Genomic DNA, 24,886 nt, shown 5'->3' with positions numbered 1-24,886 from the left:
TTTGGCCTCTTGGCAGCCGGCGCATGTTAGCTGTTTACCTTTGAACACTGCTAGTCACCTTGCTGCTAGAAGTTTCGAATGAATTGAAATATCATGATGCGTCTTAAGCCCTCTTCGAGATCAAGCATGTCAGGTTATCGCTACTGGCCACCTCTACTTAAGCCACAGTATCCCAAAGGCTGTTGCCGGTAGCCCGACACATATGTAAGCATGCTGTTCAAAGCGTCGATTGCGACAACCAGCTTCTGCAAGCCTGGGCGGGCATCCTCGTTTGCAACTACGTTCTTGTGGAAGAAGCCGCCATAAGCTTCGTTTTCGATGCAATCATCGGAAGCCTCCACCAGTCAGCGTCTAGGTTAAGCATGCCCGACCTTTGTGTAAATTATCACCGGCGCACACGGACGCCGTTGCGGAGTGCATAGCACAAAAGCTAGCATTCTGACCAACGGGTCCGTTTTCGCATTTCCGTAGCCGAGAAACAATTCATCGTCCTTTAGGAGCAATGACACGGCATAGCGTGTTGTCACGTTGCATCCTACTTTACAATGCTTTTCTGTATTTTTAATTGTAATTTTATTTAGGACGCGAACTTAAAAGGGGAAAAAACGTAAAGAGACTAAACATTATAGGAAAACTGAGACTTTATTCGACATTAATTTCGACAACAGGCATCTTCAGAAGAACGTAATAGAACGTATTACTGCATAAAATGTTTGGAAAACCGGGTTTCATGTTGGCTACCATCGCTTAAATACAGTAACGAAGAAAGATGTCTACCCCCTTCCACGTATTGATGACGCAGTTGACTTTCTGCCCTCAGCTTCATACATTTATCTCATCGAGCTTGTCCCACTCACGTGTCTGCTGCATAAAAACGCACCATTTAGTTGGACCAGCGAAGAGGATGCAGCTTTCCATCATCTCATGTTAGTTTTGACCTCGGACGCCATCCTACGCCACTTGTGCCCAGCCGCTCAAATTGAAGTATGCACTGACGCAGGGGGTATCGGTACTGGCGCTGTCTTTATACAACGCCATGGCTGCGATCAGCACGTGATAGCATACGCCAGCAGCTCGTTGAGTAAGGGCGAATAAAACACATGGTTACCGAGCACGAATGTCTCGCCGTTGTTTTCACTGTACAGCGCTTCCGCTCCTATTTGTATGAGAATCCTTTCACCGTCGTGACCGACTCCCATTCGCTTTGCTGGCTCGTGAGTCTCCGTGACCCCTGTGAACGGCTCGCCCAATAGACATTTCGCCTACAACAGTTTAAGTTTACTATGGTGCTTAAAAGCGGCCATAAACACTTAGATGCTAGCTGTCTTTCGCGTTTGCCTATTCAAACGACTACGACGACGCACAAAATTTGGCTTCTACTTGGCTTCACTCTCGCAGCCTTCCCCGATCTTCGAGTTTTTCGAACTGAGCAACGCAAAAGCAAAACATTAACCTCTTTGTTTGATTCCGCCAAAGGTCGTGTGAAGAACATTTTTTGCGTTCGCGAAGGGTTGCTTTAGAAGAATTGCGCTTCCGGGAAGCATGCATGCTTCTTGTTGTTCCAGAAAGCCTACGCATCACAGTTCTTGAAATGGTGCACTATGACGCCATGAGTGGGCAACCGAAGTGCTTATCACGGGAAGGGAAGATCATTCATGACGAAAATTTTGCAAGTAATTTTAATCGACAGGCATAGAACTCGCCGTCATACATAAGCGTACTTTTCGTACACGGAAGACACAGAACGTCGTAACAAGACCATATCGCAGACAAGTATATCGATGCCGCAAACAAGTCTTGGACACCATCGGGATATTTTTCACAACCATGCTGTCCAGGAGAGTATGACATTGACCTCGTTCCGCCTCGTATATGGCAGACTGCATGCGACCACACTACACAACGCTTCCGTAGATCGCAAATTAGGACAACCTCAACATCGCCACATACCTTCAGCGCACAGAGAAAGACTGGATGTTTCCCCCGGCTGCATGTTAAAGACCAGCAATACACCGACACCCTAGACTACAACCTACGATGACGCGACACAGATTACAAGCCAAAATACAAAGTCTGGGTTTTGGCGCCAATTCGCCTCCGCAGAAGCGAGAATTTGCTACCTCTATCCTCTAGTCTGCACAAACTCCGTCACCAGCGTACCAAAGCGGCGTGCGCACCCACACATTGTCCTGTTATACGTCTTAATCCATATCAGGTGCGTTAAAGAACCAGCAATGATTAAAGTTTCTGATTTTTAAATTTTATTTTCTTTGTATCTTTCGCAACATTGAGGCGATGTTTTTTAAGGGGAAAGTAATGCCGCAATCCATTAGAAGCTTTGTTGGTTGCTGCTTTCAACAGCCGCCAGATGCCGCCTTATCACTGAGATTGAATGCTTACCCAATGCATCGAAATATCTAGAGTGGAAAATGGACCTTTGTATTTGGCCTTCCTGGACATAAACGGGGCGTACGACAACGTAAGCAGGGAACTGCTGTGGACCATATTAAAAGAAGGTATCGGTTATGAGATAATAGAGTTCCTACAGGAAATATACCGGGATAACAAAGTAGAAATTACGTGGGAATGGATAAGAAGTACGGAGGATGTCAAAGTATGCAAAGGATTAAGACAAGGCTGTCCTCTATCACCGGTGCTGTTAATGCTTTATATGATAAACCTGGAACGGAGGATACAAGACAGTAACCTAGGTTTTAACCTGTCATACAGATTAGGTGGAAAGGCGGTAGAGCAGCGCATCCCCGGTTTGATGTATGCAGATGATATTGTGCTGCTAGCTGAGAGTCTGGAAGAATTGCAAACTCTAGTTAAATATTGCGGAGACGAAGGGGACGCTCTAGGCTTCAGTTTCAGCGCAGTTAAGCCGGGTCTGATGATTTTCAATGGCTCAACTGATCAGGGTCTTAAAATTCAAGGCCTTGAAATACCTAGAGTAGCAGAATATAAATATTTGGGGGTATGGGTAAACGAAGGATTGGCATACATTGGAAAGCATGAGCAATCACTTAAGGCCAAAGGGCGAAGGAATGCCGGGATAATGAAGCATAAGGCATTGTGGGGATACAATAGGTAGGAGGTATTGACGGGTATTTGGAAAGGAATTATGGTGCCCGGACTTACTTTCGGAAATGCGGTTTTGTGCCTAAAATCAGAGATAGAGTCGACATTAGAAACAAATCAGAGATCCGTTGGACGATTAGCACTAGGTGCCCACGGCAAAACTACAAACGAGGCGGTACAGGGAGATATGGGCTGGGCATCGTTCGAAGTACGGGAAGCTCAGAGTAAAATATTATATGAGGAACGCCTGAGGAAATTGGACAGTAACAGATGGGCAGCTAAGGTATTTAAATACCTGTACCTAAAAAGCGTTGACTCACAATGGAGGAAAAGAACTAGGAAGCTAACTAGTAAGTATGCTAGTCCCAAGGACGGAGAAATAAAGAACATTAAGCAACAGGTGAAAAACACAGAAGGTAAAAATTGGATAAATTCGATGAAAAAAAAGCAGTGTGGAATTATACCGAAAGTGGAAAATGCAGATCAGGAAGGAAGATTTCTTTGATAACTCAAGAGGCAGTGCCCTACTTTTTGAAGCTAGATCAGGGTGCCTTAGAACACGCAGCTACAAAAAGAAGTAACAATGGAGATGACGCATGTGCTGTATGTGGAAACTCCAGTGAAACAATTGACCATATTATACTCGAATGCAATGGTATCCATCCGGAAGGTGATGCAGGCGCAATCACTGTTCCTGAAGCTCTGGGGTTTAGAGATAACAGTGGCCGAGTGAATAAACCGGCTGTGGAAACTAGCAAAAAACGGCTGGAAAATTGGTGGCTTAAAAGCAGAGAAGTGACATAATGTTAGTAATGTAGGACCAAAATTTAATAAATAGAATGATGGTTTAGTTAACCATTCTAAATCAATAATTAAGATATATGGAGAAAAATGAGCATGATAGCTACTGCTACCACCCCGTTTCAAAGGGGACGCTCCTATATTCCATCCATCCATCCATCCATCCATGAATGGGACGGCTTGTTCTTGCGTTCTGTCTTCATGCTCGGCGTTTGAAAACGCGCCTTGGTCACATTATTTGTAGCACGGGATGCGACGAGTTTAGTCTAACGAGCTTGCAGGTGAGCACAAGTAAATTTTATCATTATGGACGTTTCATGTATAGCTTGGCTGGCTTATCAAGATGTGTCTATGCCTATTTCAAATTGAGCACTGCGAATGCAACTGGAGTTTTCTGTTCGCCCACCAGCGAGCAAGTTTGCTTCTTTCAACGCGGCCTAGTTACTAATTTGGTTTACGGGCGCAAGTGAGCCCAATAAAGTGTAGACTCAAGTGCTACATCTGTCTGCTCATTGATCGTCTACGACATTGTCACCACTACGTGACAACGTCACCCTCCTGAATCTTCTCAGAAAAACTTGCATGTATTTTACGGTTGTGTATCGAGAATTTTGGTCGCAGCACATGTAAGATAATAATGGCCGGCGACCGTAATCTACCAAAAACTGACTGTATCAATAATCCCCAAAATTATTGTGAGCAAGCTGCATCTATTCCAAATTGCAGGTGCACTTACATGAAGGCTTCAATCAGGAAAATAGGTTCTCGTTTTGGGGTTTCTGAGCTGATTTAGTGCACAATTAGGCCACCTCCGTGAGGTCTAATAGCGAGCTCCTGACCACAAAATAGCCGTCACGTATGTATCCGTCATTGTGATGTATGGATGCGAGAGTTGGACTGTGAAGAAGGCTGACCGCCGAAGAATTGACGCGTTTGAATTGTGGTGCTGGCGGAGACTCTTGAGAGTTCCTTGGACTGCCAGAAGATCAAATCAGTCGATATTGTCGACCATAAACCCTGATTGCTCATTGGATGGTCAAATTCTAAAGTTAAAGCTCAGCTACTTTGGTCATTTGATGAGAAGAGAGAAGTCGCTGGAGAAAGATTTGATGTTGGGAAAGGTTGAGGGTCGCCGGAGAAGGGGTAGGCAGCGAACGCGATGGTTAGATGGCATCCTCGAGGCGCTGCAGATGAAGTTATGTGATGTTAGGAAGATAGTGAGAGACCGGAAAACGTGGCGTGATATGGTCCAGAAGATCACGAAGGGTCGGACACGACGGAACGACTAAACGGAGCTGATGTATCCGTCAAGTGTTAAAAAACCCATAACAATAAAATATTGCTTATCCCAACGTTTAAAAGCAAACGGTGTGGCATCATTTGATTGCTTTAGAGCAACACCAAGTTCATCTTCCTGAATTGTCTACCTGTAAACAATGCCTGGGATAAGGTCAAGATAGAGGTATTGGATTAAAGAGAAATGTTTGTTCAGAATCACGCGAATAAGCATGACACAAAGTCCACGGATAACCGGAAACCAATCACAAAAACTGTTCTTCGAATGAATGAGAGGGAAAACGTCAACCCCTGAAGGAGCTCACCATTTTGGTAAACCGAATTTACTGCACCTAAAATGGAGCCCATTCATAAAAGAAAAATTTCTGTTAATTGCCTATTAAGCATTATTGTGTCTCTGGTAAAAGTCGGAGATTTATGTCTGACCTCAATTCTGGCATTCAGTTTTTGAAGAATGAAAACAAAAGTGTGGAGTGGCTATAAGGCCCGGTGGGTGTCGGTGAGTAGCGACAGAGAGAGTCAACTCACTCGCATGAGTGACGGACAAGTAACCTTTATTCATTCGTCAAGCCTGGCAGGTCTATTATACACATAGAGAGCGCTGTCGCCGAGGCCCAACGTGGGAGGGCCTTTAGCGACCTCTACGAAAACTATTGTTAGTCACTCCGACCTATTCTTCCTCTACAAGGAATTGTTTTTAAACAGTTTTTGTTTGTGACGTTTTTCCACACCGATTTCCAATAAACATTCTTTATCGGAGCTTTATTTAGGACAAGAAGGAATTCTTAATTTTCTTTTCCCCTTGCGAAATGTGTATAGGTGCTCACCAAATTCCAAACGCTATTTTTGAAAAGGTATACGACTGGTATTAATTTTATTTAGTGGATAACTTTAATAAGCCGCATGAACGCGGGAATGTTCCTACTGATTGAAAAACAACAAAGGTGATAACTGCTTACAATCAAGGTTCAAGACATATGTTACAAATACCCGACTAATCTCTTTGACGAGGTATATTTTGCAAAACGCTAGATACGCTGGATGATGTGTTAGCATAATACCTAAAGAAATTTTTTGAAGAAATCAGCAACGAATCCAAAACACAGCATTGCTTTCGATTTGAGTGCTCAACAACCACTATTCGCATAAGGTTACTCATTAATATATCGAGACCATTGACATGAATAGTCAACTAGATATCATCGCATACTTCACTAGAACCTTTGATATCATTTCCTACAGAACGGTTTTAAAACATTGTCTTGTATTGCCGGTCATTCTTCGTTAATAAAATAGATGCAGCATATATTTCACACAGGATACCATGGCTGCGATTGAACTGGACTTCTAGTAAGAACAAACCTTCTCGAACCGGTATGTCTCAGGATTCAGTAATAGGTCATTTAGTGTTGAACATTTTATTACTTGACACGAGTTCACGTTTTCGCTCTTATTAAATAAAAAAATCACGCAGTGACGCAGCTCTAATATAAGAATACATTTTGTAGCCGACCACTATAGAACTATGTTATTGTTTGAAAGAAATTGCCAATTGCTGCAATTATTGGCACATGTAACCCAGTTCTTCTTAATCTATTAAATAACTATGGCATCTAAGAAACATCCGTTAATTTTTTTCTGTAGCAGAACAAATACATATTTGTCACAAGTTTCCGAACTTAAATATCCTGCAATACATTTTAAAAATATCTCTACTACTGAGTGCATCTGCGACACATTTAATAAAGCTTTTTGTAAACTTTGTTCATTACAGCGACGAGTTCAAGGCACCACACGAAGAATACCAATTATGGTTAGACTATGACTGAATGTCCTCTTTTGAGCTATGCTAGTCCTATCTGGGAGACCTACCACCAATAATATGTTGTCTAGTGTGAATGACTACAAATACAATCACTGAGGTTTATTTCTAGCTCGTATGCTAGAACCTCATCCGTAACCGAACACAAATTTTGATCTGGCCTCAAGAGTGTACGGTACAATGACCTTAATAGCCTTATATTGTTTTCACAACTTAGGTGCCATATACAACGCTGATCTGATAAACAATCTTTATATAGTTTCAGCTCTATTTAGACAAATCACTAGAAATATATTACAATCCTACAGTTTAAAAATTAATTTCTCAAACATTGTTCTTTGACCGAACCTCTGTTGCTTTGAACAAGTTGCCAAAACATTCGGTTGAGTTTTGTGGTGTGCGTGCTTTGAAAATACACTTAGCAAATGTATATACATGGTCAAAATTGCCATTTTTATATGTGTTTCCGAGTTACAATTTCTGTCTCTCGTTAGTTCAGAGCCTTTCTCCATTCCATATCATATTAATTTCAATTTTCAATGTACGCTTTTGTAGGTTTCTATGAAATAATGCATAATTTAGTTTCGCTTCAAATTTTTTGTGTCAAACTAGTGTTTCTTTTTCTTTTTTACGCGTTTTTAAGGCGAAAACCTTTCTAGATTCGTGGCGCGTGTGCTGGATGTGAACGCCGGACGCATCATCAGGACGTGTCGGCCATAGGAAAACAGAAAAGGAAGAATGAGTGACGGTGAATAATAGATGTTATAATAGACAGATGATCCAACAGGTGGCGTCGCCTAGTAAAGACGGAAGAACACCGAGCTCCTGAATCTATCGTCTCTGTGCCAGATAATCAACCCTGGAACCTCAATCGCCCAGCTTGCGTTATTCTGCAAGTAAGCTGGATAATTTTGACTCCTCATGTGCCGAATGTGATCGCTTTTTTGCTAAGAACCGACCATTTGTAGGTTCTGATGATGCCCGAGGCTCGCTAAGCCTTTCGACGGACCTTGATTTTGTTGGTGGCAGCGGTGGCGTAGCGGTAGAACATCCGCCTCGCATGCAAGAGGACTGGGGTTCAAATCTCGGTGCCGCGCAATTCTCCACCGGATTAAAAAAAATCTGCCTGTCAATGGAATTGCATAAACAGGTTTGGGGTGCGAGCTGATGCCGGTGAACACCCCCGGCAACGCCCTCCCTCACCAGAACAGGAGTTGGCCACCCTGTTGCACTAATTGGCCATGACCTCTCATGATCAGCTCCGTAAAACCCCGGCCCTCAGTCACCAGCGGCTGCGGAACAACTGACCACGGCGGCGGTCAGACCTGTGACGCAGCAGGGGTTGCTAAGAAAGCCTGACTCCGCTGGACAGGCCGCCATTCGAATCTGACCCTGGCAACGTTTAACGTTAGAACCATAGCTAGTGAAGCTAGCTTAGCAGTGTGTTAGAGGAACTAGAGGGCATGAAATGGGATTTCGTAGGGCTTAGTGAGGTTAGGAGGCCGAACGACGCGTATACTGTACTGAAGGATGGGCATGTACAGTGTTATCGAGGCTTATCAGAAAGGCGACAACTAGCAGTAGGTTTCCTTGTCAGTAAGTATATAGCGGGTAATATAGATGAATTCTAAAGTATTAATGAGAGGGTGGCAGTCCTCGTAATTAGGCTTAATAAGCGGTATAAACTGAAGGTTGTACAGGCCTATGCACCTACATGTAGTTATGATGACCAGGCAGTTGAAAGCTTCTACGAAGATGTAGAATCGGTAATGCGAAAAGTAAAGACGCAGTATACTGTACTAATGGGCGACTTCAATGCCAAGGTAGGGAAAAAGCAGGCAGGAGACCACGCAGTAGGTGACTATGGCATTGGTTCTAGGAATAGCAGGTGGGAGTTGTTGAGTTTGCAAAGCGCAATAGCTTAAGAATGATGAATACCTTCTTCAGCAAACGGAAGAACCGGAAATGGACATTGAAAAGTCCTAACGGGGAGACTAAAAATGAAATTGACTTCATAATGTGTTCAACCCCCGCCATTGTGCAAGATGTAGAGGTAATTGGGAAAGTGCGATGCAGTGACCACAGGATGGTGAGGTCCCGAATTAGCCTAGACCTGAAGAAGGAACGCAGCAGATTAGTAAGAAAGAAACCCTTAAACGAATTATTGGTGAGGGGGAGGGCAGAATAATTCAGGATCTCGCTACAGAATAGATATTCGGCTCTAACCGAGGATGGCGGCATTACCCTAGAAGCAATGAACAATAATTTAAAGAGATATCATTACGGAGTGTGCGGTAGAAGTAGGCGGTAGGATAGTTGGAGAGGATACCGGTAAGCTGTCTAAGGTGACGAAACATTTGATTAAGAAACGCCAGAATATAAAAGCTTCCAATCAAACAGACCAGATCGAATTGGCCGAGATATCAAAGCTAATCAATAAGCGCAAGGTGACTGATATAAGGAAGTATAACACGAAGAAAATTGAGCATGCTATAAAGAACGTTGGAAGCCTTAAAGCGGTAAAGAAGAAATTGGGCATAGGCAAAAACCAGATATATGCGATCAGGGACAAGGCGGGCAACGTCATCACCTATATGGACAAGATAGTCAAAGTAGCCGAGGAGTTCTATACTGATCTCTAAGAAGCCAAAGTAGTCAGGACCGTAACGAGATTGGCGGCAAGGAAAAACAGTCAAACGTTCCACCAGTGACGAAGGACGAGGTCAAGAAAGCATTAGAATCTATGAAAAGGGGGAAGTCAGCTGGAGAGGATCAGATAACTACAGATTTGCTAAAGGACGGGGGGGGGGGGGGGATATCGTGCTAGAAAAACTGGCCACCCTGTATACGCAGTGCCTGGTGTCATCGACGGTACCGGAATCATGGAAGAATGCAAACAATATCCTCATTCATAAGAAAGGGGACTCTAAGGACCTTAAAAATTACTGACCAATCAGCTTACTGTCTGTTACATATAAGGTATTTACTAAGGTAATTGCTAATAGAATCAGGACAACCTTAGGCTGCCACCAAGCAAAGGATCAAGCAGGTTTTCGGAAACGGTACTCTACAATCGATCATTACCATACCATCAATCAGGTGATACCATACCATCAATAGGAATATAACCAGCCCTTATACATAGCATTCATTTATAGTTGAGGATTCGACGGAAACCCGTTAGGCAAGGGAAATTCAGCATATTGACGAAACCAGCACTCGCCGAAGTCACAGACGATAAAGAAAAAGAAAAAACAAAAGATAAACACATTGACATTTCGGCACCGCTACGGGTGCCTTGTTCACAATGGAAATGAAACGAGATGGGCCGTTGCTTATGAAGTTAAAGTGTTGCGTACAAAGTGCATGTACATCTCTGGTAGATTTCCCCGCGTCCTGCTTATCGCTTCGCTTGTCATTTGGATGTGTAATGATTCCTTGAGTGGGCGGCTAGATGACAGTTTTTCCTTTTCAAGTATGTGCGCGGAATCCCAGTCAATCAGGTGGCCCGTGTCTTGATTGTACTCTGCTAGAGCGTTAGAAGTCACTTTTTTGTTCTTTACGTCACGTTGGTGTTCCTTCAATCGTCTTGTGAAGTCACCAGTTTCGCCTATGTAGGAAGCGCTGCAATCTTTGCAAGGAATCTTGTAGACGACGCCAGGGTAGCTTGTCTTCTCCAAAGGGTCATTGACCCGTACCAGATGATTTCGAAGCTTGCTGGATGGTACATGGGATACTTGGACGTCGTAGGCAGCGAATATCCTGCATAAGGTTTCGCTGACGCCCTGGGCATAAGGAATGGCAGCACGCTTTTTCTTTTCTCTTCTTTCTCCGGTTGGAGGGGCTGCAGCACGTAGTTCTTGCGAACGGAGGACTTGGGATGAGTATCCGTTTTCTTTAAGGTCCTTCCGTATGTGACTCAGCTCACGACGTGTTTTTCTTGGGCTTGAGCAAATCCTGAAGGCCCGATTAACAAGAGAAGAGGCAACCGATCGCTTATGCCCTAATGGATGTGCTGAATGAAAATTCAGATATTTACCCATGTGGGTAGGCTTTCTGTATACACTCGTCGCTAAACCGTTTCTTGTTCTTTCAACAAGGACGTCAAGGAAGGGGAATCGCCCGTTGACTTCTTCTTCCATAGTGAACTGGACGCTTTCTTGAAACGAGTTACGGTGCCGCAGGAATCTTTCGGCGTCCTCTCAACGGATGAGGCAGAAACAATCGTCAACGTAACGAAGGAACAGTCTTGGTAGAGGGTCGAATGACGTCAGTGCGCGGTTTTCAATCGTTTCTAGGGCCAGGTTGGCACAAACCACTGAAATGGAAGCGCCCATTGCTGTCCCGAAGACCTGCCTGAAGAACGTCTTGTTGAACGTAAAGTATGTGTTGGACAGGCAGAATTTGAGGAACTGGCATAGATCGTCCGTTTTAATAGGTGTACGTTCTAGCAGAGACAAGTCGTTGTTCGTAGCTGTTTTGCAACATTCGACTGCGAAGTCTACCGGCACACACGTAAACATGGATCTCACGTCGAAAGATACCATGACGTGGTCGTCGTCAAACGTTATTGTCTTTAGTTTTTCTACAAACTGTGCCGAGTCATTCACGTGTGTGCTGGTCCCCAATTCCTTACGCCTGCCAATGCTAGTCCAGACGCCAGCTGGAAGAGAGACTATCGCCCAAGCAGAAAAGCCGCTGTTGCAGGCAAGGATCCTCGAAACAAAATCCACTATCAGGCGACTATAAAACGACATTTATTGCGCCCAGCTGCATCTGGAGCGGCTCATTCCCGCTGATTTTTTTTGAAGTCCTGCTACATGCCAACAGTGAAGCAGCCAGGAGCCAAGAAGAAAGAAGAGTGACTCAAGATGCCAAATTCAAGAAATTTTTGTGCAAAATACACCTGAGACCGAGGGAACATCAGGAACATACCCTCAATCCTTATATAGCTCCTTCTCCTACAGCGACTTTCGAGACCCTGTCAATAGCCGCCAGTATTCAAGACATCGGATATACCATATACAGTGATTCAATACAGGCTATACGCGCCATTCATATGGGTCGCATTCCTGAAGAACTGCAGGGTGATCTGCACGGAGCTCTCACCAAACTACGTCCTAACACTGTCACACTGAGGTGAATTGCTGGTCACCCTGGAATCACAGCCAATGAGGTAGTGCATCGCCTCGCCCGCGAGCTTCAGCACCCGGCGCCTGGAATTCGCTGGCGTTATCTGCCCACGTTGGACACTACTCTTCACTACAAAAAAGAATTGAACATTTTACTATGACATCATCAGAGAAAGCCTTCGTACACTTCTTTTTCCGGATAAATCTCTCACTACCACGCAACTATGCTTTCTTAGACGCATACAAATAAATACACTGGTTACTCCTGCCAGATCGTTTCTATACCAAATCAGACATTCCCCGCATGCCCAAATTATTCCGCACAGTATGCAAATTTAGAACATTGCTTGTTTTCATGCCCATTCTTAATTCATTCACCCCACTTTGCACACCCTCCTCCCCCAACGTGGCGGGCTTGGTTAGCATATGACCAGCTCAGGATTAGTTGCCCTTGTTGACCCTGGCCCAGGACAATCTTCACGCTTAATTATGAGCTGAATAAAGTTGTTTCCTCCTCCTTCTCCTATAATAGACATTAGTAGATGTTATAACGTATAATAATGATTACTAATTACATTTATTGTAACGCCGGATTGTAGCGAATGCAACTGATTAGGGTACTAATGAATGGCTACTAATGCATTGTAATGGTCAATATGTCTAACGACGTGTAGCAACTGCAAGTGATTACACTGGCCTAAATGCTTAGTAATAAGTACTAATAACTAAATGACTACAAATCAAGTGTAATACATAATAATGACTATAAATGACCATAATTCTGACGATGACTTGTAACGACTGCAATTGATTATGAATGAATAAGAATACTAAGTAATGACTAGTATTTACTAAAATTACAGTTAGAAAAGCAGCAAGGACAAATAAGTAATGATAGGAGCAGCAAGAGTAAGCTTTCGTCATTTACTTCTTTAGAGATATCTTAAGAGACCCTGCATTTTGTTTTCTCTTCTGAATATGATCTGCTTTAATGTTTGTGCAAGTTCGAGACACACTTCGCAGATTCACTGCTCAATTGGAATGTAAAATCGCCCTTGTTTATTTGGATCCGCTCACAGTGTGAATAAATAAATAAATAAAACCAAGATGACAGCAAATTGTACCGGTCAAACATATCGAATACTCAACACAGGCCGCTAAGTGTAGCGGTCAGTCAACTGCTTATTACGCGACCTCATATCTATTTGGCCTCCCAGTATGTTCTATACATATTGGGCGTGGTACTCCACTTGCGAAGAGATGCAGCTGGCTCTATAAGAGAGAAAGTCATAGGTGATGTAACTAAATTCACTGCAATGGGTATTACAAAATTCTGTTTTCGATTTCATTTTGATTGATGTGACCACAACGTCCAGGTTACAACGGTTCCTTCAGCAACGCCAGCTATCTCGAATTAAGAAACTAAACAACCCGGTCACTAAGCTATAATTAAAAAAATTCTATGCTTCATTATCAGTGGTTATGTCCCTCTTTTCGAGCGCAGGCCACCGAGATATTAGCTTTCAACTATGCATAGCGCTATTCACTGTTTTTTCATTTTTCGGCATCCAACTCTCTTATTAGCCGTCGTTTCTCCAATCATCGCTACAAATATATATAATCATTTCCATGATGATCATACATATGTAATTTTTCATTTCAGTGTTCACACCCCCTTCTGCTTGGTCCTGTTCCCTCCAAGCTAATGTCCTCATCCAAGCTTTCAATATGACACATAATTCCATAGCTCCATCTACAGTTCCAGCCTCAGTTCAATCGAGTAGGTATGTCCATAAGGGAAAACAATAGCTCGAGAAGCATTTCCTGAACATGGATGGTGTTACAAACAGCATAATCAATAACCGCAATTTCCATTTCTTACGACATTGTTATATGAAGATTTCAAAAGGACTGTCTTAAATCAAGCCTATTTGCAAGACGTGCTAAAGTATAGCTAATGCAGTTTTCGATTCGAATTACTGCCTTCAAGAATGGCCTTCTACTACAGTATAAACAAAATATATCTGAGTTCATTAGCGAAGACAAAAAACAACGATGTATGTCACAATTTTCTGCGCACATCTAGTAAAGGTCTAAAAACAAAATAGCTTCACTAACAGGCATACCTCTTTAGTTTCCAAACTGACATATTTTCAGCACATTGCTCTCGAGTTGGAAATAAAGAAGTTTCCAATTGACAAATTTGCAACACTTCAGCTCTAAATAAGCCAGAATGAAATGTTGTAGCGGTTTTCTTACCACGTTCTTTAATGACAGCTAACACAGGATAACCCTCCTTGAAGTACAATTTCCCGTATAGCAGAACTTTGACACTGTAGAGAGATCAATGTGTTTATTACCACACCGAATCATGTCTGGGGTATAGCAAAGAGAAAAACAAATTTAGTTGTATTTGTAGATATAGTTTCATTTACTCACCTTGCTTGCTCATTATTATTCCAAATTCGAAACGTTGGCCATTGAGGGTACGTACGGAGAATGGAACTGTTTCAACGTTCTAAAGTCTTGCTCTCGCAGGCCTGCCCTAAAAGTCTCTGAACAGTGAGCTCCATGATTAGGCTATATTTACAACAGAAATGCTTCCACTAGATCTGCCGCATGGTTGGTTCGATGTATAATGCGGAATGACCAATCAGCCTTTATGAATCAGCAGTAGGGCTGCACCGACGTTACTTGCTTCTGATAAGAACACGAGTCATGTTAGTAGAAAAAAAGCAAAGAAAGAGAATGCAGAACGAAGATGGTTGATGACCCGAAACGTTTTGGTAATTTGAGCCTTTAGCATCGTAGGAGCTTTACCAAATACATATGATTGTGTAATGCATATTCAGAGCAACGTTAAAATATCAACCTGATGAGCATGCTCCTGTAAGTCTTAAAGAGAATATACGTGCAGCTAAACAGACCACACAGTGTTACTTTTCAAACCTAGCCGACTGATGTGCATTATCAGCGGATATACTAGACGTTTACCTGCTCAAATTAGAGCTTTGATGTAATTAATATGACAGACAGTCAAGGGCCCATTGTGTTTTGAGCTCAAATACGAAGTAAAAGCTCCATACTTTTAGATTTCATTATGTTCTCAGGTGACATAATTTAATCATCATATGGATAAAATCTATTATATCATATAAACGATCATGCGGCATTAATTTAAGTTTGCGGTCAGGCAATTGTACAAATGTGAATTAATAGCATAGAAATAGCCTGTCGCACTCGACGTCAGTTGTTCTCAGTGGGCTAGTGTCATCTCAAATGTGCTGACCAAGTTCGCAGCTCCTACCGACTTCTGGCAGACGGATGGACAGAGCAAAGAAAGAATGAATAGCATGACAACGAAGGGGCGGGTAGATTGACGGACACACAGATATAAAGTGTGAATGACAAAGAAAGCTCGTAAAATTTGTGAATTCAGAATTAGAGCAAAAGCTCCAAACGAAGAAAATACTTAGTGTTCAATTTTGATTGAAGACAGTCTACATCGCACATCGCTATACTGAACAAAACAGGCTAATAGGGGATGCTCTGTTTTACTGGTCCCGCAGTTCTTGTGAGAGTCTGAACTTTCACAAGAACTTTCACGTCTGAATTTCGTAAGACGTTTCTAACTTATATAGGCATGAATGGATGGATAGATGAAATAACAGAGCGTTCTGTTCGAACCCGAGTGTTTGCAGGTGCCCCATTATTTGTTTTGTTTCATACATGTCATGAATATTGTTACTAGTTCTCATTGGTCAGCTTTTCGCAGTTTTAGTTGCTATAGCTTTAGTTCCACACTACTAGTCCTATAAGGTTGTTTTTCTTTCAGCCATCAACCTTCCAAAAAATTCCTTGCTTGTTGCCACCGGGATTCATTCACCCGATCACTGGTTTCACTATATTCTAGGGGTTCACAGAAAGTGAGTGTGCCTTCATGGAAAGCCGAATAGATGTCATCGCATTCAATTAGAAGACGCTCAATCTTTTATTGACTTCACAGACTCAACATGTGTGATGTTGATACATAAATTTCTTTTTGTACCTATGTGTGTTAAGGAATCCTAATCTAGGATCAAGTATAGGCCACAGCCTCTTGACTTAACAAAGAAAATTTCTTTCCCGAACTGCCTTTTCCAATCACGAAAAATTTTTATATATAAGGTATGCAATTAGAATGTTTGTGTTTTATTTTCATTTTACCGATCTTTATTTACCCGTCCTTGTGCCTGACATGCTAACTGGTCAGTTTCCTAGTCCTTTTTCCTTCATTTTCAGCGGAGCTTTTGAAGGTGTGTATATATATATGCTTTGACAGGCCACCTGTTACTGTCATAATTCATCATGCGTTCGACATTAAATATTTTACTCTGAGCTTACCGTGTTACGAAAATACCCAACAATATCTCCATGCAACGTATAGTTTGTGCTGTGGCATTTATTTTGCGCACTTAGGGCTAATTTTCAAACAACTCTCTGATTTATTTCTAATATTGCTCTGTTTCTAATTTGCTCTGTTTTTTTAAGAAATGCACCTAGAATTTTTTGTTTTTCACCATAGTTTTAAACGGTTTCGTATGCTCTGAAACATGGTGATAGAGCCAAACTGTTCGATACACCTAAAACTCTCAGTGTAAAAGAATTACTTTGCGGTACAAAAATGGTAAGCACATATCGTAGTCCTCTCTTGTACTGACAGTTCACTGTTAACTTGCAGGGTTGTATAGGGAGCGATTATTCTCGTTGCCTCGACCTTTTATCTTTCACAGTGTTGCAAAATCAATGCCTCTCGCTATTAGTGAATGCGCATTGGTTGTCCGACGACAACATAAAGAAGCAACAAGCTCAGGGGCACTGTGCCTTTTACGCCTTGTTATATCTTTCTTTTATACCGATTTCAATTAGCTTTACAGCGATATGAATACATCGGCGACATCTTCGGGATTCTTTTCCCATCATCATCCTAGAGCCTTTCGTATACTGTCCGGGAGCTTTGCAAGAGACTAAGGTAAACCTGCTTCTAAATTCGAGGTTAGTGGCTACCAAGAGCTGGTTGAAACGATCAGCAGCAGGCATAATTACCGGTCGGGATTACTGGTCGGTTGCTTAGTCTTTCTATACTCAAGAGTCTCATATCTTACTGGACTCTGACGTCATAGCAATAATAATGCTAGAAGGCTACTTAAACGCCCTTAGCATTAATGCTACTTGAGGTACACACGCACACGATCACACAATAATTATGAGCCTACATTCCTGGTAATTTTACTTTAAAAAATGATAAGGCAGGTATTGTATTACCGTTTCATGGCTGAATCCGTCAACTTCAATACATAAACGCAATTGTTACCAGGCTGTTCTATTAGGCAGCCGTAGGCCTCAATCAAAACCTAAATTCCAGAGCATTTAGGCAGTCGAAATACAATTGAGAAGATTAAAATTTGGGTGGGATAATCCGAGGGTCGCCTGAGAAGAAGAGGTGTTTTCCTCGTTCTTTTTTTTTTAAGGTGTACGCTATAGTTTACATATACCGGTCACTCTTTGTGCTTATTCTAGGGTAGTAGAACAGGTGTTGACAGGATTGTTAGATATTATGCCTCGCTTAGTGAGAACACTGTCTCGTGTATGCAGAATGTTTGCCTAATTATATAAATTCGACTTTCGATCATAGTGAATTACGAAACTCGTACAGTTCTCTGCCTCGAGAAAAAGTATCCTTGCCCTGCTTCGCAATTTGCTTTGGTGAGCAACTGATTCACATACAGGTTAGCGAATCAAAATGCTCTCTTATGAATTGTTCTCTTAGCTTCCACAAGGGGACATCAAGTACAAGCGACAGAGGGCGAGCTATTAGCCGCTGAAATGTTGTTTTTTTTTGTGAAGCAGGTGTGCTCCTTTAGCTCTTTTGTTCTCTGGATTATTTTTTCATGTCTTCTCATACTCCAAAGATGTTGTTTATTGCGCTCTACATAGCGAACATATATCTGATGGAATAATTTTGTCTATTGTCAAATCCCAGTAAGCTGAATCGTGCAGCTCACCAGAAATATTTTGGGACTGAGAGGATAATAGCATGTCGTAATATGCTAACGATGCATTGAAGAAAGGTCTGAGCTTGAAAAACATTACGAGCCTATTGCAGCAAAGCTAAGTATTAACTATAGATTACAACATCAAAAAGTTGGATTCAGGTGTCGTTACCCTAACCACAAACAACGAACATGAATATTGTGAGCCTTCCGTGGATGTTCTTTAATTTGTTCATTCCATGACCTTCCTCTTTCATTTGTACATACCATCATCATCGTCCCGTGGCGCCGGCTCCGGCACGCGCCTGGGTTTTTGTCATCGGATTAAAAACGCTAGATAAGGCATCGCTGGCCTTGCCGTCACGACCTTGCCGTCTGAACCTAGCCTTCTTTCACAAGTGGTGGAGGTCAAATTCGATCTCCTTGCTGCCTTGGGCCCTGCCTCTCGCTGGAGCTACGTTCCGGTCGCCCTTTGGCAACTTCCACCATAATCATGTCCACCGAGAGCAATCCCGACCAGGCCGGACCCCCTACCTCGGCTGCACCGACGCCTCCGACTCTGCCCCCACGTCAACGTGACCCGCCGCTGTTCGCTGGTCGTCGCGACGAAGACTTCGATGACTGGCTTGACACATATGAACGCTGCAGTGCCTATAACCGGTGGGACGATGCTTTAAAATTGAGGTCGCCAGAAACTGGTTCATTAATCGCGAACCCCACACTACTAACTGGACCACTTTCAAACAGCAGTTCCGTCAATACTTCGCCGACCCGGCAGTTCGGACTGAGATCGCGAGAAACAAGCTCGCTTCCCGCCTTCAAGGTCCTGATGAATCATATGCGTCTTACATAGAGGCTGTTCTTGCACTTTGTCGGCGCATTAGTCCCACCATGACAGAACCTGAACGTGTGCACCACGTCTTAAAAGGGATCAATTCTATGGCTTACCATACCTTACTTGCCCAGAATCCTTCAAGTGTTGATTCAGTTATAACGACCTGTCAACGCCTCGACGAGCTGCAGTCCTCTCGATTACAGCCCAGCTTCGCAACTGGTCCAACCTCTGCTGACCTTGATCTGCGGGCAATGATTCGAGCAATCATCCGCGAGGAGCTCCAAGCCCTCAATCCTTTTTGTCGACATGGGTGCGATCATTCTTCCGCACCTTCTAATGACGCCGTTCTCCGCAACATGATTAAAGAAGAGTTATCAACTATCAGCCACTCCATGACATCCGAACCTTCTGAAAACCGTCCAGCGCCGACCTACGCGCACGTCGCTGCATCCCCCCCCTTCTTTGGTTCCCCCGCCCCGACCGGCACCAACGTACAATCACGTCAATGCAATGGCGATGGCTCAACCTACACCACCCTATTACGCACCTTGGCGTCCCTCCCGACCAGTCTGCTATTACTGTGGTATTAGAGGACATATATCCCGCTTCTGTGGTCGCTGCCTTCAGAACGAGCGCCGTGGTTACGACACCTTCGAAACTGACGTGCCTTCAACCTCATATTATCAACGCCGGTCTATTCCAAGCTCACCTCGACGATCCTCCCCACCTCCAGTATCTTCCTCTGAGCCTCGTAGGAACCATGTATCCCGACGCCGGTCCACATCCCCATACCGCCGCTCAGTTTCCCCTCTCCGCCCCGCAACCATTCTCCCTGTCCGCCATCCGGAAAACTAAGTGTTGCAGTTTCCGGAGGTCAAACTGCACTCTGCGAACTTACTAAAAGTCCCCCTGATCGCCCGTATAATGTCATTTGCTGTTATCGCTGAAGGTTTACCGGTCGAAGCTTTTATTGATACAGGGGCTGCAATTTCTGTCATTCACGCTGATTTGTGCTACCGTTTGCGAAAAGTGACTACACCATATGATGGGCCTGAACTCCGTGGAACCAATACCGTCCCTTTGCGCCCTTCAGCGAAGTGCACCGTACGAGGTGTTATCGACGGCATCCGCCATCATGTGCAGTTTGCTGTGCTCTCACCTTGTGCGCACCTGATAATTTTTGGATGGGATTTTTTGCCAACCGCTTCAGCGTTAATTTCTTGTGGTGACCGTGTTATCCGTATGACAGACAGCGATTTTTCATCTGACTTTTCTGAACGACATCATCCCCTCGTTGCCGCCGCTGATACTGTTTTGCCTCCTCAGTGCGAAAAACTGCTTACTGTTGTTTCATACCCCATCACTGACGGGGACGTACTCATAGCACCATCGTATAGTCATCTTGCACTCGGCATCGCTTTCCCGTCAAGTCTTGTCCGGTTCCACAACAGCTCAGCGACAGTACTGGCCACTAACACTTCACGTGAATCCCTCGTGCTCCCAAAAGGAACTTCTCTGCATTGCATGGTGGATATTCAACCTTTTTCCCCGATGGTGCTCACCGCCCCTCCACCTCAGCAAAGTGTTTCGTCAGACGTCTCTCTTTCTGTTCTCGCAAAGACTATTAATCCTAAACTCACGCCGAACCAACGCCAAGAACTGCTGACATTGCTTCGACACCACCAAGCCATTTTTTATGCCACTTCTACACCACTGGGACGGACTAGTGTTGCGCACCATCGCATTATTACTGAAGGTTACCATCGTTCGCCGACGGCCTTATCGGGTTTCCCTCTCTGAACGAAAAGTAATTGAAGAAAATGTAAATGACATGCTCCATCGCAATATAATTCGTCCCTCAACAAGCCCATGGTCCTCCCCAGTAGTGCTAGTTAAAAAAAGGACGGCTCGGTACGCTTTTGTGTTGATTACCGTGCACTCAACTAAAATTGCCCGCAAAGATGTCTATCCGATGCCACGAATTGATGACGCCATTGACTCTCTCCAAGGCTCCGAATATTTCTCGACCTTGGACCTCCGCTCAGGTTATTGGCAAACACCTATGCACGAGGACGACAAAGAAAAAATCGCTTTCGCAACACCCGATGGCCTTTACGAATTTAATGTTATGCCTTTCGGACTTTGTAACGCACCAGCGACATTTGAAAGAATGATCGATACTGAGCTTCGTGGCCTAAAATGGAGAACCTGTTTTTGTTACTTGGACGATAATGTTATCTTTTCGAAAACCTTTAATGACCATCTCACGCGCCTGAGTGAAGTCCTCACCTGTCTCGCTTCGGCAGGCCTTCAGCTCAACACCAAAAAGTGCCACTTTGCACAGAAGGAAATTAGAATATTGGGACATCTGGTCAGCCATGACGGCATTCGCCCAATCCTGAAAAAAATCATCGCGGTCTTGAACTTTGCTCGTCCACAGCGGACTACAGATTTGCGCAGTTTCCTCGGCCTCTCCTCTTATTTCCGGCGTTTTATAAGGCATTTTGCAACTATTGCTGCACCACTTCATGAGCTACTTAAAGCACGGAGCCCTTTCGTGTGGAAGAAACAGTGCGAAACTGCTTTTAATGACCTAAAGCACGCCCTCACATCAGATCCTGTTCTTGGCCACTTCAGTGACAGCGCTCCAACTATCCTGCACACCGATGCCAGTGGTCACGGTCTTGGCGCTGTACTTCTCCAGCGTGATGCAACATCGCGTGAGAAAGTGATTGCCTTGGCCAGTCGTACTCTGACTCCAGCTGAGAAAAACTACACCATTACCGAGCAGGAGTGTCTTGCCGTCGTCTGGGCTGTCCAAAAATTTCGCCCTTACCTATACGGTCGGCACTTCACAGTTGTGACCGACCACCATGCTCTTTGCTGGTTGTCTTCACTCAAAAATTGGTCAGGCCGACTTGGCCGCTGGATTCTACGCCTGCAAGAATCCATTTCGACGTCACTTATAAATCTGGTCGCCAACACTAAGACGCCGACGCTCTCTCTCGCTGTTCCCTTTCGGAATCAACTTGCTGTTTTTCTTCCCAATGCATTTCCACCTCTGACAAGAGCCGACCATCTCTTTGCCCGACGTATATCACAACCGTTTGTTTTGACGACTCTGAGAACCAGCACGCTCTCCGCTCACCGCAATTAGCCGATGCCTACTGCCGTCCTATCATCGATCGCCTTATCGGTGCTTCGGACCCGCCCAATGCTAGGCTTCGCCGACAATTTCGCAATTTTAAGCTCGAAGATGGCATCCTACTCCGTTACGTGTATTGCCCTGATGGAACTCGCTCGATCCCAGTCGTGTCACGTGTGCTTCGCCCACGTATATTGGCGGCTCTCCACAATGACGCTACTGCAGGTCACCTTGGTTTTGACAAAACCTACGACCGCGTGAGAAAACGATTCTTTTGGCCTTGCTTATCTTCCACCGTTGCCAAATACGTCGCATCCTGCCCTCTGTGCCAACGTCGCAAACGGCTGACTTCTTCGCCCGCTGGCCTTCTAAAACCTCTTCCTTGTCCCGCCACGCCATTCGACGTAGTCGGCATCGACTTATACGGTTCCCTACCTCTCTCCGATGGGGGTAACCATTGGATTATAACAGCTGTCGACCACCTCACACGCTACGCTGAGAGAGCACCTGTACCGACTGGTTCCGCTGAAGAAGTAGCAAATTTCTTTTTGCGATCAATTGTATTGCGTCATGGCGCTCCTCGGGTGCTCTTAAAAGCCCGCGGTACAGCCTTCTTATCGAAAGTCGTTGCCGAAGTTCTTCACGCGTCATCCACCCTTCATAAGACAACTTCAAGCTACCATCCCCAGACTAATGGTCTGACTGAGCGATTTCATCGCACCTTGTCAGACATGATATCCATGTACATCACACCAGGTCATCCAAATTGGGACACTATTCTACCATTCGTCACATTCGCCTATAACACAGCAGTACAACGGACTACCGGTTATTCTTCATTTTTCTTCGTTTATGGCCGTCCTCCCATACAATTCTCGACGCTTCCTTCTTCTCTACGCCCGACTACTCCACATCAGTACCTACCCATTTTTTATCCCGTGTGGCCAGATGCCGTCATCTTGCCCGCCTCAACACGGCAGCGTGCCAGGAAGACCGCAAGACTCGCTATGATTCTACACATCGAGTGGTCGCTTTTCGTCCTGGCGACGTACTGCTTTATACACCATTGCGCACCCCTGGCCTTAGTGACAAATTCCACCACCGCTACATAGGTCCCTATGAGGTCATAAGCCAAACTTCCCCAGTGAACTCCAAAGTGACGCCTGTTGATCCCCCAGCTGATCGACGCCACCGTGGAACTGAAATTGTTCATGTGTCTCGCTTGAAACCGTTTGTGCGCCGCGATGCATCGCTTAGTTAGGAGCGGCCAGGCTGGCCGCTTCGGACCCCCCGGGCAGATTGTGTGAGCCTTCCGTGGATGTTCTTTAATTTGTTCATTCTATGATCTTCCTCTTTCATTTATACATACCATCATCATCGTCCCGTGGCGCCGGCTTCGGCAAGCGCCTGGGTTTTTGTCATTGGATTAAAAACGCTAGGCAAGGCATCGCTGGCCTTGCCGTCACGACCTTGCCGTCTCAACCTAGCCTTCTTTCACAACATTGTCACTAGTTTTGACAACTCGGTAGCCAAAAAGGAAGAGAGTGGTGTTGCACTTGAATGAAACTCTTTATTCCACTCACTTGCGCCCACAACTGAACTGAGCAAACCGGAGGCGGCGATAGCAGCAAACGTGCTCGTTGGTCGTCGAACTAAGAATGTCCGCTTCAAGCGTCAACGCGCGATTTAAAGGCTGCGGCGAAATATCGAGATAAAACCCAAACCGGTGACAAGCATACACTGGGGCCTTGTAGAAAAACACGCAAATTACTGGAATCTTAGAATGTATCTCGGCGCGTCTTGCACGACAAACGAAAATGATAAGGCTGCATGTCGCGACAAAAGAAATGAACAAAGACTGTCTAATTCGTGCGCTGCAATCGCAGTAATAAGGCCACATGCCGGTAGCTGCAGAAAAAAAGAAATACAGTTTTGAATGTTTCACGCCAATACTCTTGATCCCATTTGTAGAACCATGCAGGTCGGGCAAAGCAACACCTACAGCGATTGTGGTTGCTATAGTGAAAGATTTGTTTTGTGCTAGACGACCTTGTTTTCTTTCACAGATTGGTTTGGCGCTTATGTTTCCTGTGTTTGCGCCAGAAATATGTGAAAAGTGAACCACATACACTACTACAACAAACGTTGGGTTCCGCCATTAAGAGTTGTATGTAAAGCCATAGCTGATCGTTTTCATGTGCTTTTGAATTTCTTAGTGTTCCTTAATTACAAGCACGAAAAGAGAGTCATCACATTTTTTAAACGCAAGCTTGGCCAGAATAGAATAAAGTTGATCTAACTTCATAACTTTGAGAGCAGTCAAAGTGCATCTTGAGTACAAATTCCAAAATCGATGCCCGTTGCCCGCAGAGTGGAGAGATCTGGGATAACTGTCCCAGGGTGTGGAAATGCGCCCCCAGTCCCACATTCCCCCCATCGGAACTGCTCAAGACTGGAGACCCAAACGGCTCTATAAAGCGGGCGCGCACTGGGCGAGGTCTGGTCGGGCAGAGTTCCAGACTTGTGATAGTGACCATGTAGCGGGCTCTTCAGAACCCGAGACTCTCTTTTGAGCATTTAATTGTTTTCACCACAACCTTCATATACACCGCTGCAAAAGTAAAGCTGTGAGATCCTCCACATTAAATAGATGTTGCTTGAAAATGCAGCTAACAATCAGCAGTTTCAAGATTATGACAGCTACAAGTTTTCCGCAAACTGAAATAATTAAATTTGTAAACG

At 44.3% G+C, this 24,886-nt stretch overlaps 1 protein-coding gene across 1 annotated transcript in view; it reads right to left on the bottom strand.

The window, feature by feature from the left end:
- The window catches only part of LOC146181519 (uncharacterized), a 54,404-nt gene that overhangs the window by 12,597 nt on the left and 16,921 nt on the right, over positions 1–24,886 (bottom strand). The window contains exon 3 of the mRNA XM_084577891.1: positions 14,392–14,465. Coding sequence (XP_084434017.1) covers positions 14,392–14,465 — 74 coding nt within the window. The remainder of the gene's footprint in view (positions 1–14,391; positions 14,466–24,886) is intronic.

This window comes from Amblyomma maculatum, chromosome 8 (assembly GCF_055883805.1).
Source record: "Amblyomma maculatum isolate TAMU_Amacu chromosome 8, ASM5588380v1, whole genome shotgun sequence".
NCBI lineage: Eukaryota > Metazoa > Arthropoda > Arachnida > Ixodida > Ixodidae > Amblyomma > Amblyomma maculatum.
The sequence above is the reverse complement of the archived record's forward strand: the minus strand, read 5'-3'. Positions and strand labels throughout refer to the sequence as shown.